The sequence below is a fragment of the Tursiops truncatus genome, chromosome 3, assembly GCF_011762595.2.
Source record: "Tursiops truncatus isolate mTurTru1 chromosome 3, mTurTru1.mat.Y, whole genome shotgun sequence".
Classification (NCBI taxonomy): domain Eukaryota; kingdom Metazoa; phylum Chordata; class Mammalia; order Artiodactyla; family Delphinidae; genus Tursiops; species Tursiops truncatus.
In genome coordinates, this window is record NC_047036.1 from 125,975,476 (window position 1) to 125,989,548 (window position 14,073).

Below are 14,073 nucleotides of genomic sequence, written 5' to 3' on the forward strand. Positions count from 1 at the left end.
TAAATCCCACCCCAGGTCTTTACAAGCTGTGCAGCCGTGGGGCACGAGGTTGTTTTCTGGTCCCTCGTATGGAGATGACAATGCCCTCGTCCCGGAGTTGTTATGAGCATGCGATGAGATGATGTGCCTGAGGCACTTGGACCAGAGCCTGGCACACAGTAGGTATACACTGCAAGTGCTGCCTCCTGCATCTGCTCATTACTGCATCTGCTCCTCACAGCCTGGGGGGTAGGGGGAGGCGAGGCCAGTTTCCCCCCATCTGACACATGAGGAGACCGAGCCTCAGCAATGAAGGAATTTGAAGCCAAGTGTTCTGGCTCCCAGCAGGGCTATGCACCCAGAAGCCTCAGGCGTGTTTCCCAGGGCCAGGCCTGCTTCCCTTCCTCCCACAGGCTCAAGCTTAACCTCCAAGCCGGTCAGTGAGCTGGCCTGCTAGAGCAGTCTCAGGTGACATGGGTGGACATGTTGCCCATTTCTCAGGCTGGGAGCATGGGAGGGAGACGGCTCCTGGAGGAGGCCTTGTCCCTGCCCCTTTCCTCACCAATTGCTGGTGCCATCCCATCCCTCCTCACACTGAGGAGCTCACCTCAGGCCCAGAGGATAAAGAATCGCAGGACACCCAGGCCGCAAGAACGCTTGGGGACCAGGGACTCAGCCTGCTCATCCAACACTGGGGAAACAGAAGCTTGGTAAGGGGTGGGACTTGCCCAAGGACATAGAACATTTTGGGTGCAGAGTTTGGCTCCCAGCCCAGGGCCTTTTCCACAGGACCCAGGAGCTCCAATGCGTTCCGTGATGTGTTGGGCCCACATGCTTGTCTCTTCCCCAGCTCAAATATGAGCTCCATGGAGGCTCGCTGATCCCTGGAGCCTGGAGCAGGCCTGGCCAGGCATTCCTTATGGAGTGAGTGACTGCGCCAGTGCTTAAGCCGCGAATCTTTGAAGCCTCCCAGCACAATTTCATGCGGTTCTCTCCTCCCGGTCAGAGACAAGCTCCCGTCACCGTGGAGGCAAAAGGTGAAATAGTCTGCTCCAGTGGACCAACCGCCCCGAGCAGACTGTGCAGCTCCAAAGCCCATCTCCCTCTCCCCCCGCACCTGCCCCCTCAGGGCAGGGCCCGGTGCCCAGCGCAGCTCTTAGCACGTGGTGGGCGCTCAGTAGACGTAACATCACTGAAGTTACTATCTCCAATGTCAGTCACCACAGTGAGCCGCTAATTCTTTATCTCCTGGCTCTGCAAAGAATCGCCAGGGCTGGGAACGGGTCTGTCTTAGACCATGAGGTCAGCCGGGTGACTCTGGGGTCTTGCCTCGGGCTCAGGCGGAGGCAGCTTGAATGGATGAACGAGCAGATGGACCAAATCAGGGTCTGGGGCTGCTGGCCTTGCCCTGTTCCCTGGAATTGCCCAAGTTGCCTTGTGGCCTCTGTCCCTAGGAGCCCAACAGCCCGGCCTCCTGGTCAACTCTGACCTCCTTCGTGGAAGCTGGGGGATTGAGGATGGGGAGAAACCCACCTCCACCAGGAGACACCTCGTTCCAGCTGCTCCCACATGAAATCAGGGTGATGATGCAGAGCGACTCCACATGCTTTAAGAACCCTTCCCACTTGACATTCCACGAGCCCGTGCTTAATGCCCTGTCTCCCGTGGGCCGCTTCTCACCACCATCTCAGACAGGCTACTCAAGCGGTCAAGGGCATGGATTCTGGAGCCAGACCCCCTGAGTTTGGATCCTGGCTCTGCTACTTAGTAACTGTGTTCCCTTGGGCAAGATACTTCCTCCTACCTCAGTTTCCCATATGTATAATGGAGCTACTAATAGTACTTACCTCATAGGGTGGTTCTGAGGATTGAGTTAAGAATATATCAATAAAAATAACTAACACACATATGGTCCTCACTCAGAACCAGCTACTGTTCCAAGCCCTTTATATCGACTCACTTATGTAAATATGATGCATTATGTAAAGCACTGAGAGAACTGCCTGGCCCTCCATAAGCAAGCGCTGTGATCACCATCACTGGAAAGCTCTGACTTGGAAGTTCTCCCTGAGGACGGTCTCTAGCCTCTAACCCGGGCAGGGACACTTCCCAGCAGCCTGATATATGATGGTTCAGTTTCGGTTGGAACTTTGGGGCTTGCAGCCTGCCGGGCAGGCCACCGCACTGCTGAACGGCTTTTGCCATTTGCATCCACCTCCTTCTTTCAAGTTGCAGTCTCCCCCTAAAAGCCCCCAGTTATAGTTCTGGTCTGCCTTCTGGGATCCTTCAGTGTGTACCTGCTTCTCCAGGTGCCTTCCCCCACCAGTCTTTTCTTCTCAGGGCTGAAGGCCTCCCGCATGTGGTTCGCAGGATCTGGCTCCAGCTGGCCATCTATTTTCGAGGGTACTTAAGCTGCTTAGTTGCCTCTCTGAGTGTGAGCACACTATCCCTGATGTGGCTTGAATGTTGCAGGATATCAGGTCTGGGGTAGCACTCTCTACCCCCTCCCCAATTCTGGACACTTCACCTCTATGAATGCAGCCTGAGACAGTGCCTAACTTGGCCTCCAGCCACTCAGGACACCAAGTTTGCCGACAATTGAAGCCTAGCAGGCAGGACTCTCCCTAGCTTCATTCTCTGGGACCAAAGATCTGGGGGTCTGGTGCTCCTTAAATCTGGAGGAATTCACTCTGGTTCTGAGCCCCTCCCATGCCCTTGGCAGACCTATTGCTCTACGAAAGATTCATCCAGCAGCTGCTCAGTGGCACCCTCTGGCATTTCTCATCTGCCAGGTGTTCACCCAGACAACCAGGAGGGCTCCGCTCTAGATGGGAAAGCTGAAGCTCCAGAGAGGTTAAGGCACTCTCTCAAGGTCACACAGGATGAGGAGGCTGAGACGGGATCAGCATTCCTGACTGATAGTTCCTAGAATGTCTCTGCCCAGATTCTAAGGCAGCTCTTTGGGTTGGAGAGGAAATTGAATTTTCAAGGAGCTGACCAGGAGGAGATAGGGCGGTGGGGAGGATGTCTGGCAGAACCCCGTGCAGCTCAGAGGGTGAGAGGCCTGTGTATGAAGCCTGAGGGGCTCTGAAATATTAATGTCCCTTTCTTTGCTGAGGGGAGAATGTTCCCTGGAGGATGACATTTCTAATTAACTTTAATGTTAGGTCAGAATCCACCCCACCAGCTGCTATTCTCACTTAGTAAGAAGACTTAACAAATTAACACCAGAAAATGGTTCTCTGGAAACTTTCTCTGAGGCCTGGAGAAGCTGGGGGAGGCACAGAGTTCCTCTCTCCTGCCAAACAGGGGGAGGAGCTCCTGGCTGAGCCAGCAACTCTTCCATCAGACATGGCCTTTTACACGTGTGGAAACTGAGGCAGGGAACGGGGTCCCAGTTTTACCATTAGTAACATTGACATGCCCTTTCTCTTCGCTAGGCCTCAGCCTCCCCTCTTTATTTTATTTTTAAATTAAATTTTATTTTTTTTGGCTATGCTGCACAGCATGTGGGATCTTAGTTCCCCGACCAGGGATCAAACCCGTGCCCCCTACAGTGGAAGCGCAGTCTTAACCACTGGACCGCCATGGAAGTCCCATCCTCCCCTCTTTAAAAGGGGCATAAGTGAACTAAAATTCAAGACTTCGCAAATGTTCCCATCCTGATATCTCTAAAGCAGAGGATAATGATTGTAAATGTCAGGCCTCAGGGATGTAACCCAGAGCCGTTACCCCAGGTGGAAAATGTCTTTAACGGGTCACATTTTACATTAACAGCGCACACAAATTTTACATTCTATTCCAAACATTTCTCTGTCTGTTGAACGTATAAATATTTGTCTTAAAATAATCTTTGAGTAAAACTGACGCTCCAAGAAAACGTCACATGGCTTCCTGTCATTCAACCATAAGCTCCAGTTTGAAAGAAGAGAAATTAAGACTTATTAAACAGTGGCCATATGCCAAACACTGTGTAGGCACTTTAGACACAGCCTGTCGTCTCATCTGCACAGCAATCCTCTGAGCTTGATACTATTATCATCTCTTTACTGTTAAGGAAACTGAGGCTCAGAGAGGTTCAGTAAGTTGTCTAAGGTCACCCAGCAGATGGACTCCAATGAAGAATCACAGAGCCAGTTTGCCTCCACAGACCCTGTCTGCTCTGAGACCAGGATTATGAGGCCACAACAAGTCTCCTCAAAACTCCCAGCACCTTACAATGAGCCTCAGATATGGTGAATGTCTCAGAAACAACCTATCTCGGCCCACCATAAACCTATGGAATCAGATTCCACTGGAGCAGGGCCAGGAATATGGTTAAAAATCATACTTGAGGGACTTAGAATGCTGACCTGATCCCAAGGGAATTCTTCGAGATAATGCATTTTGAAGGTTGTCCCTGGTGCTTTCATAGACGCTTGATTTGCTCTAGCACCAGGCTATGGTGATGGAGTGACCATCTCCTGCCCCTGCTTTGCCCCAGCTGGGAATGACCGGAGACGGACACACATAGGGTGGGGCTGGTCTTCCAAACATCGTGGCAGAGTCAGGAGGCAGTCAACGGCGTTTAGTGTGTCAAATCTGCCTTAAATAAGCCTGCACGGCAACTGTGCAAAAATATTTATTACATAACAAAATGCTCTTGTCCCCATCATTGTATATTCTTTTAGAAGCAAATCATCTAAACTCCTGAAAATATCTCAACTGGCACAGCTGTGATCTCTCCAGGTCAATGCTGCTTTTCTAGATTTCAGAGACTCCCCAGGCATCTCTGACACACACTGGAGTGTGAGAACCCCCTCCCTTGCCGATCTCCCTGTCCTGGGGAAAGAAGAAGGGCTGGGTACAGGCAGAACAGCAGGATGTCACTAACTCGTCCAAGGATCTGGTGTCCCCTGGGCGGAAGCCAGCGCTCCATCCTCCCTCCTCCAAGCTCCAAGCATCTTTCCACATGCCAAGGCCTCCTCAGCTGAGCCAGGCCCTGGAGCCACACTGCCTGGGTTCATATCCTAACTGTCCCCTTTACGAGGTCTGGGAGCTTAGGCCAATTGACTCAACCCCTGAGTTTCTGGGCTGTCGGATGGGGTTAATCACAGTACCTACTTCTTAGCTTGTTGTAAAGCTCAGGTGAGTACCAAGCACTTGGAACAGGTCTAGCATGCAGCAAGTACCCCATAAAAGGCAGCCATTGTTCCTATTCCCATCCTATTATTTCCTCTCTTACTATCAGATCACCGTTATCTGGGGTCTTGCTCCTCCTTTCATCCGAGGGCTTGTGAAGACTATTAGCCACTGGCTACAGTAGCCCCCGCAGTTTGGGTCGGTCTTAGGCAGTGTTTCCCATATTCCAGTTTGTTGAATTTCCTATTGATACATTTTTGCTTTCCCTTCCCTTACTATAATTACTTCAAGTTTTTAAAATCAACTTGTGGTTTTTTTTTAAAATCCAAAAACACTGCCAAAGGAAAATGTATACTACTATGATACATTTATGACTTGACTATGTTAATTTTTTCTAATACGTGTTAAAGTCAACACATAACTGCTACCATGAGAAAAGTCCATCCAGGCACCTCACACAGGGAAATGGCACCCCGCTGTGTACCCAGCCTATAAGGAGCCAAAGCGAGGCTCTCTGTAGAGAAACAGGACACAAAGCTGGCCTTGCGGTCCCTTCAGGCCGGAGGCTGTCGGCGAAGGGGGCCTGCCAGGAGGCCCGGGGGCCCAGATGCTGAAGGCAAGACCCCTCCTACCTTTGGTGTCTTCATCCTCAATGGTGGTGTTGGTGCTCTCTGAAGATTCCTGCCAAAGAGAACACGGGAGGTGGTGAGGCCCGCTTGCCAAGCGGGAAGAGGTGTGGTCTGCCTGATGCTGCGGCCCCGTTGCCGTAAGCCTCATGGGCTCTGCCATCCAGATGCTGCACTGAAAACCCTGTCAGACTTCCAAGCCTAAGGAGGGGACGGGCCCAACTAAGCAGGTGGCTGGTGGCTGGTGGCGGGGACGGGGCTGTAAATGAAGGGGTGGATGTGTGGAGAGCCCTGGCCTTTCTGGAAGGGGGTCCTGAGCCCTGTCTGCTTGAGGGAGCAGAGAGGGGGTGTGGAGGGCAGAGAGGCACATGGTGGCCACAGGACGGGGAAGGAGTACACACACCGGCAGGAGAGGAAGAGAGAGACGGGGGGAGGCCCAGTGTGACAGAGGCTGGGCTTTCCAGGGGGAGAAAAACCACACAACTGAGGGAGACAGCAATGGAATCAGAAGAAGAGGGACGTGGGCCACCATGCCACCGCAGGAACCCCTAGACGGTGGCAGGGGCTGGTGGCTCCTCTGCCACCGGCAGGCCCTGGGTAGCCTCACAGAAGCTCAAGAAGGGCCTCTACGGCGCCCGCTACTTCGGCCAAACCAAGCCCCCCAGTGGCCACAACTGACACAAACCAAGTCCTGAGCTGAGCTCCAGAGCAGAGGGCAAGGCGAAGCGAGAAGCCACGGGCTGGATGTGGGATGGGCTTCAAGTCAACCTTCACAGCTGAGGGAGTTCTCAGGTCTACCAGCAGGCTGCTGGCCTGGGTCATGGAGTTGGAGGTGTCAACAGAAACACGCCAACAACACGCACACACAACACACATATTGTCACACGAGGCACACGTACCAAGCACACCCTGAGCACCCTCTCCCCGCCCGGGTTCCCAGTGTAGCCTGCAGGAGTGAGGCAGGAGCGAGGGTTCGAGGCCCAGGATTTACCGGCGTTTGGGAGACGGCAGACACTCACCATTAACTGAACGCTGGAACTGGACTTTCTTTTCTGGAAAAACAAGGAGAAGAGATGGGACAGGAAAAGACACAGCGTGAAAACGGCAGGGAGCAGAGGAACGAACGACAGGGGAGGGGTGGAAGGAGGATGGGCCTCGGGGTCATCCTCTGTGGTCCCTTGCCGGCAATGGCATTGGGACAAGGAGTCAGGGCCACCAGCAGCAGCTGACCTGGCAGGGCCAGGCCTCTCTCAGCCTAGCGTTCTGGAGCCTCGTGCACAGCTGCCTGGGTCTCAACAATCCAACCATCGAGCTGCGGGCTAAGCCTCTCTTGGATCAGGGCTCGCCCTATGCCAAGTTCAGATGGAGGAGGCAAATCCTGGGTCTCAGATACCCGGCGCCTAAGGCCTCCAGAATCCTAAGCTCTTGAAGGACAACAAGGTGCTCGGGTCTGGAGATGAGGCCCAATGTCTCCTCCTAGACTCCTCCTGTGTCTCTGCTGGAAAGACCCCACTCCTAGTTTGGTTGAATGTCACAGTCACTCAGGAAACTTGTCCAAAATATACATAACCAGACCCCCTGTAAGGAGTCTGATAACTAGGTCTGGGCTGGGGCCTGGGCGTCTTTATTTTAAACACTATCCCCAGGTGATTCCAAAGCAGAGACAGGTGTGGGAACCACTCCTCTAAGTGGCCTCAGAAGTCCTGGTTGTGCCCACAGCTTCCCAGTGACTGGCCTATTCGGCTCCTTTATGCTGATAGAGAGACTGCGGCAAAGGCAGACGCACAGCTGAGCCCAGAATTTGAGTCTTTGGGCCTTGCCATTCAGCCTATTCTAGCTTTGGGGGGATTTGTCATTTCCCCTGTATAATCAACTGTGGAACCAAGGGAAGGAGAGAGGAACATGTAGACTGTCTTCTCCTTCTTTCAGCTCTAAGCCTGGAGTCTTAAAGACTCACACTCATAGAAGGTTACAGGCCAAGACTGACACCTGCATTGAGCAGACAAGAACCTGGGGTCCAGAGACGGGCAGCGATCCACCCAAGGTCGCTCAGCTAGCTACTAGCAAAGAAGAGGCTGGAACCCCCAGTGCAGGCCCTCTCCTCTGTCCAGGTACCCACAGCCTGATGGCTCTTCAAAGGCTTATCCTGGAAGCACTTACATCTGAGAGGCCAGGAGGCTCTCCCCTTGCTGCTCTGTGTGGGGAGCAGAGGGGAGACCTGAGATGCCTCCGGGCAGGCCTTTGCCAGTGGGAGGCACTGGATATTCTCCAAGTGTCCTCAGGTCTAAGTCTGGGCTTTCTGACTCCAAGATCCAGGAGCCTCTGAGCGCCAGGAGCCTTAGATCCTATCCTGTCCTCTCCATCCAGGGCCTCTGCATGGAGGTGGCTCACTGGGCATTTCCAGTGTAAGTGCTCACAGCCCCTGCCTCTGCCCCAGCTGGCCCGGGCAGTGTGACTCCGGCAAGGCAGCAGCCTGCAGCCAGCCCCTCCTTCCCTGCCCTGTCCTCCTAGCGTTGGCCTCACTCCTGGCTGGAGCCGGGCCAGGCACAGTGTGTGTTGGAGGGGACAGGCCCACACAGCTCGGCTGTCAGCGGAAACCTGAGGAGCAGCGTGAGGGCCAGGAGTTTCCAGGCGGGACACGAGGAGGCAACACAGAGCAGAGACTGCATCAAATTCGGACGCACAGTGACAGGATGGGACATGGGGGAGAGGGGTCAGGACGCACGGATGGGACACCAACAGGGGGCAGTGAGTGGGGTTGAGGGGTGGGAGCGGTCAGCCCCTCTTCATGAAAGTAGAGGCCTAGGAGTGGCTGGGACCGGGGGCATCGCTTCTTGGTAATAGAAAGACTCGATTTTCCTGAATCACAAAATGATGATGATACTAATAAGAACCCTACACGTACCAGCGTGTTAGTTTCATTTAGAAAGTGAACTGTCACCAAAAGGAGAGTCACATCTCTTAGAACCACGTGAAGAGCATGGTTCTAAGGTGGGCAGGGACGGTAGAAACAGAGGATGGTCAAAGTTAGCCTTGAAAAGCCCTTAAAAGCCCATACAGTACAGTATTGTGTCATATCTTGAACTCCAACCCGCCAGTTTTTCCTCCAGCGTTGGAACCGATCACTGCTTCTTCAGTCAAGCCCCAGGTGGAATCAGTGGTCTGTCTCTAGGGACCAAGTTGTAGTTCCTGCTTTGGCCGAGCACATGTTGGCTACGGGAGCATCACGGTGCGACTCCACCAGGCCCACCCAGGCGGGAGCCTCTCACCAGCCTCCCTGAACACAGCGCTTCTCCTCTTGCACAGATGACGGAACTGATGGCCCAGGTCCCCAAGGGAGGGAACAGTGGGGCCCAGGCTCAAACCCCTGGCTTCTTGACTTGAGGTCCAGTTTCAGTCATAGTAAAAACATGAATGGACCTCCCTCCTCTTGCAGGCCGGGCTCCCCAAATCCTGGGCAAATCCCCCTGGGTTACTCCCGTCTTCCGGCTGGATGTCCCCGCTCCTCCATCCCAAGGAAGGGGAGGAGGTTGAGCTGCAGAGAAAGGGTCGGGCCAGGAATAGCCTTTGAGTGTCTCTTCCTCCACACCCAGGCCACCCTGAGAAGTCACTCAGGGTCTGTCCTGTCCTACAGGAAGCAGCAGCAGTTTCTTCAGCTGTGCCCACTGGAAGGCCCTGCAGTGACCAGCCAGAGCCCCGCCACGCTACGAGATGCCCTTGCCCTCAGACAGCCTCCGCCTCCTGGCCTTGCCCAGAGAGGAGCCAGACTAGAGCTTCGTCCCACGACCCAGCCTGAGGGAGGCCCTGACCAGGGCTTTGCCAGGGCTACACCCGAGCGCCAAGCAGACGGCGGCAGCCCTCCCGCAGCCCCTCCTCCTCCACCTACCTGGGCCCCAGCCCACTAGCGCCTGTGACCTCTGCCCCATGTCCCCCAAATATGATTCTCCCCAGGGGACCCAGTACCCCCAGTGTCTACACACTAGGGCCAGATTGAGCCCCAGCTGCTCCAAGCCTACCCCCCTCCCCCGCAAGTTGCGCATCCCTCCATCACCCTTACAAATTGGGAGGGGAGGGGGGTGACTCATGGGTAACCCAAAACAGCAGGTAAGCCAAAACTCAATTCTGGATTCCATTACAGCACTGGGGATGGATGTGTGTCAACTGCATAAACTGGGCTGGCTTTAGATCTGTGTTTTCCAAGTATTTTCTCGAGCAAACTTCAAGAGAAATCTTACCCGAAAGTCCAACACATAAAGCAGAAAAGATACTACTACTGACTAGCATCTCATGAGCATGTATCGCACGCCAGCACCATGCTAAGTCCTCAATGCACAGTATCTTAGTTCATCCTCACAGACAGCCCTGGGAGGGGGGAAACCCGGCTCACCCGTTGCTTGAATGAGGAAACACAGGCTCAGGAGATTCAAATAATGGGCTGAAAGCTCACCCAGGCTCTCTCAACCACTGCGATGGCTGGTCCATGGAACTGTTCAGGCTGAAGTGGGTGTGAGAAGCCCCCAATCCTCTCTGCTTGGCCTCCCCCTTCCAATCCCTCCCCATCTGCTGCCAGAGGTACCTCCCCAGAACCTTTGGGCTCCAAGGAGTTCCATTTGTAAACCACTGGCTTTGACTGATAACCAAATAATTACATATTCCTCAAGCACCCAAGATGAGAAGGGAAAATGATTTTTTCTTGTTTGTTTGTTTTTAAAGTGGAAATCTTGGAAATCATGGAGTTCACAGCCCTCCCCCCTCCCACTGTACCTATGGGGAAACTCAAGCCCCCAGAGGGCCAAGGGCAGAGAGGAGGGCCATATCTTGGCCTCAGGCAGACAGCCCAGATCCCCTCCCATACCACCCCCCCACCGGCAGACCAAAGCCAGGGGCCTGAGACCCTAAATGCCACTACAAACCAAGCCGTGAAGCCACCAGCCCACCTGGGTGGCTGTGTTTGGAAAGCATCCCACACCTTCCAGCGTCCTGGGCACAGCCCAGCCCTGGGGCCCTGGCCAGGCAGGGCTCTGAGCCCAGAAAAAGGCAGGGTCTCGAGAGAGGAGAGTCCGCAAGGCGAGCCAGTGGCAGGGGAGGAGGGAGCTGCAGAGAGTAGGGGACCAGGCAGAAAGTAGGGGACGAGGCCCCAGAGAGCAGAGGGAGAAGAGAGAGGAGGGAGGGAGGGGTCGGTGGGGTGTGGAGGAAAGCAGCTCGGGCGTCAGGGGTGGGGACAGGGCAGGCCTGGGTCGGCAGAGGAGGGGATTCTTAGCACTGAACCGCAGGCCTCGATGGGGCTGGGTACCTCTGGGTGTCAAAGCCAGGAGGATTGGCTGTCCATCCCCTGCAGGCTTTGTAGGCTGGACTGGGGCGTGCACTGGGTCAGGGGCCCATTCCAGCCAGCCTACACTCGGGAAGGAGGAGGTCACCCCTCATGACATCTCTGTCCCTTCTTTGCACCCACTCACTCACCAGTCCTCCAGAACCGCAGAAATCTCCTTTGACCGGCCCTCATGCCCACCCCAACCCCAGGCCACCTGCCTCTCCCACCCTCTTTCAACCCTCCCCTCCCCCGCCTGCCCCCCGCCAATCCTGGTGGGAGGGTGGGCACCGTAGCCCAGGTCCGGGTCTGGGGATGCCAGGCTGCACGGGTGAGCACATCTGCCCAGAACACCATCGGCAAGGCCTGGCCTCTTGTCCCAGCCCTGCAAGCCGGGCCCTGTGGGCGGAAACGCTGTCAGAGGCAGACCCTGCCGTGCTGGCCGGGACTTACCTTCACACCATCGTTCTTCTTGTTTCCTCCACTCTTCCCGCCTGCAGAGGAGAAAAAGTAGAGGGTTACCAACACCAGGCAGGGCACCAGGGCCCACAGGGCGAGGAAGAGCAACATCCACGGGCAGCGGAGGGCACAGAGCCGGAGCAGCGACGTGGGGAGACCTCCTCCCCTCCCTCCTCTTCCTTCCTGGGCGGCCCTGGGTCTGCCGGTGGCCCGCTGGGTGGGAGTGGGCCTGGGTTCTCAGCAGTCTCAAGTGTGACCCTCTGGCTCCATGGGTTGAGGGAGGTGCCCGATGTGTCCCAGGACCGTGGGATTGCTGTTTCAGTCTGGGGATTCCCTCCAGATCCTGGTCACCACCCGTGCTAGTGGTGGCCAACCTGGAGGCCCGGCTGCCCAGCCCGGGGCTGGACGCTCCCTCCCCGCCCCGGCCGGCTCTAATTTTAGCCCCATGCTGCCGCGGAGGTCATGTGTCAGCCCTGCCTACTCACTCTGGACAGCTGCGAAGCTGCATTTTGCTGGTGATAAGAAGCAGATGCCCCCGCTCTGGGGCCCACCCCTACCAGAGCACCCATCCCCTGCAGAGGCCTCCCTACCCTCAAACACCGGAGCCCCACACTGGGGCTGGCTGTGTCCCTGGTGGCTGGGAAAAGCAGAGCAACAGCTCTCAGGGAGGCCCCACCTGTCATTTCCCATTCCCTTCCTTCTCACCTCTGGTGAGAGCCCTTGGAGAGGGCATCCGTCAGGAAGTGGGATCGATGACCAGCCCTGTGCAGCCTGACACCTGGCTGCTTCAAACCTCAAGCAAATGGCCTTAAGTTAAAGCAGACAGTATCTATAAAGTGCTTAGCACAGCACTTGACGGGTATGCAGTAGATGCTCAGTAAATGGTAGCCACTGTAAGTCCTTTTCCTGGTGGCCTGGAGAGAGCGAGCTGGGGAGGAGGGGTGGTACTGGACATTGATGCCCCAGAGGCTTGGAGGGTTGGGGCTCACGGCTGCTCCAGCTCCCCAGTCATCCTCACATTTCCACCCATGACCCCTCTCAGGCTCTCATGCAACTTTTCCCTCTTGCAAAATTTCCCTCTTGCAAATCCAGGCAGGGGTGGGGTTGGGGGAGTACCTCTGGATCCCAAAGCCGAGACGAACGGCCAGCCATCATCGTGGGCTTTGTGAGCTAGACCAGGATGCACAGCAGCAGGGAGAGGACTTGCCCCCCAAGCCTCCAAGGAGGCCCCTCTCAGCTCCAGCCCACTATTACGGGACTGTGGGTCCCGTGAAGCCACATATTCTGATTTTCAAGAGAAGTCAGTAATCTGGGATTTGCTATGAAATCTCCTGGTTTTTAAGTGCTGGAAACTCTTGCCAGAAAAAATTTGTTAAACACCACTGGTGCCCCCAAGCACATCGAGAGAGAGAGAGAGAGAGAGAGAGAGACAGAGAGAGAGAGAGACAGAGAGAGAGACAGAGAGAGAGAGAGAGAGAGAGAGAGAGAGAGAGAGAGGGAGAGAGAGAGACTAAGCCATGGGCTCCGTTTTGTGAGCTCTAGAGTGCCCTAGGGGCACTTCAGTTGTTAAAAAAAGACTCTGACTGCCTGGGTGGCTCAGCTTTCAGTTTAAGGAACTGCAGGATCCTTGTCTGGGGAGAGCGTGGGAAGGCAGTCCGGTGTGGTAGGGAAAGCCCGAATCTGAAGTTGCAGGGTCTTCCCAGCCCTGGGTCTCATTCTCCCAGCTGGTTAAATGTGCAGGTGGACCCTCTCAGCAATGCCAGGGCTGTAGCTTCCCAGAGCCGACCCCTTGCGGTGGAGCCAGCCACGTGCCGCAGCTGCTCTAGCTGCCCCAACCAGAGGGTCCCTCGGGTGAGCCTTGCTGTATCTGCTCAACTGCCCCATCCGCCGCCCCGGGCTCCCCAGAGAGCAGCCTCTGGCGGACGCTGGCCGTGGCACTCTCTAACATGCCCAGGGGAGCTTCTTGCTAAGCCCTGATGCTAATCCCCTCCCCTCCTGTCTTCGGGGCCACATGCCACAGGTCACTGGGCATTTCCCGCCTGAACCAGCCCAGGCCGAGGCCAAAGCCTCCTACCCTGGACTCCTTGGTGACCCAGCCTGGTAAGGCACTTGCTCTGGGTCTGGTCACAACTGCACTGAAGGCCTCCCTCTAACAGTGTGACCTGGGGCAAGTCAGAGTGTACCTTCCTGATCCTCTGTTTCCTCACTCAGAAAACAGGGATGGCGATCACCTTGTCACAAAGACCACGTGAGTGAAAGCAGGGCGCTGCTTCATAACTGTGGGGAACAGGAATACTGCTACTCCCTGGGCCTGGGCCAGTCCCTCCTGGACCTGGACCCTGACATCTGTGAGGCCCTCCCCTCTGGCCGGCCCAGCCTGAGAACCCCAGCACTGCTGTGAGGTGGGGGAGCCAGACTTAACCTCTAACCCTTCCTGGTGGGCCCTTGGCTTGATGACCTTTGACCTTTACTTCTGCAGGTTTGCATCAGGTGAGCTAAGTCCCCAGTCACGGGGTCCCCTACAGCCCCCCTCTCCCCAGGCCCTCTGGCCTGAGGGCACCAGATACCCCATACGGCAAT

The 14,073-nt window shown here is 55.5% G+C and overlaps 1 protein-coding gene across 8 annotated transcripts in view; it reads right to left on the minus strand.

Moving 5' to 3' along the window:
* The window catches only part of CAMK2A (calcium/calmodulin dependent protein kinase II alpha), a 66,410-nt gene that overhangs the window by 10,910 nt on the left and 41,427 nt on the right, over positions 1-14,073 (minus strand). For 7 of the 8 annotated variants that reach the window (XR_004525917.2, XM_033853428.2, XM_073802691.1 and 4 more), the window contains 3 exons: positions 11,488-11,528; positions 6,746-6,778; positions 5,733-5,781 (listed from right to left, as the gene is read on the minus strand). Coding sequence is in view for 7 of the 8 variants with exons in the window: in XM_033853428.2 (XP_033709319.1) it covers positions 5,733-5,781; positions 6,746-6,778; positions 11,488-11,528 (123 nt within the window). In the remaining variant the exon portion in view is untranslated. The remainder of the gene's footprint in view (positions 1-5,732; positions 5,782-6,745; positions 6,779-11,487; positions 11,529-14,073) is intronic. The other variant, XM_033853429.2, reaches the window with a different exon arrangement.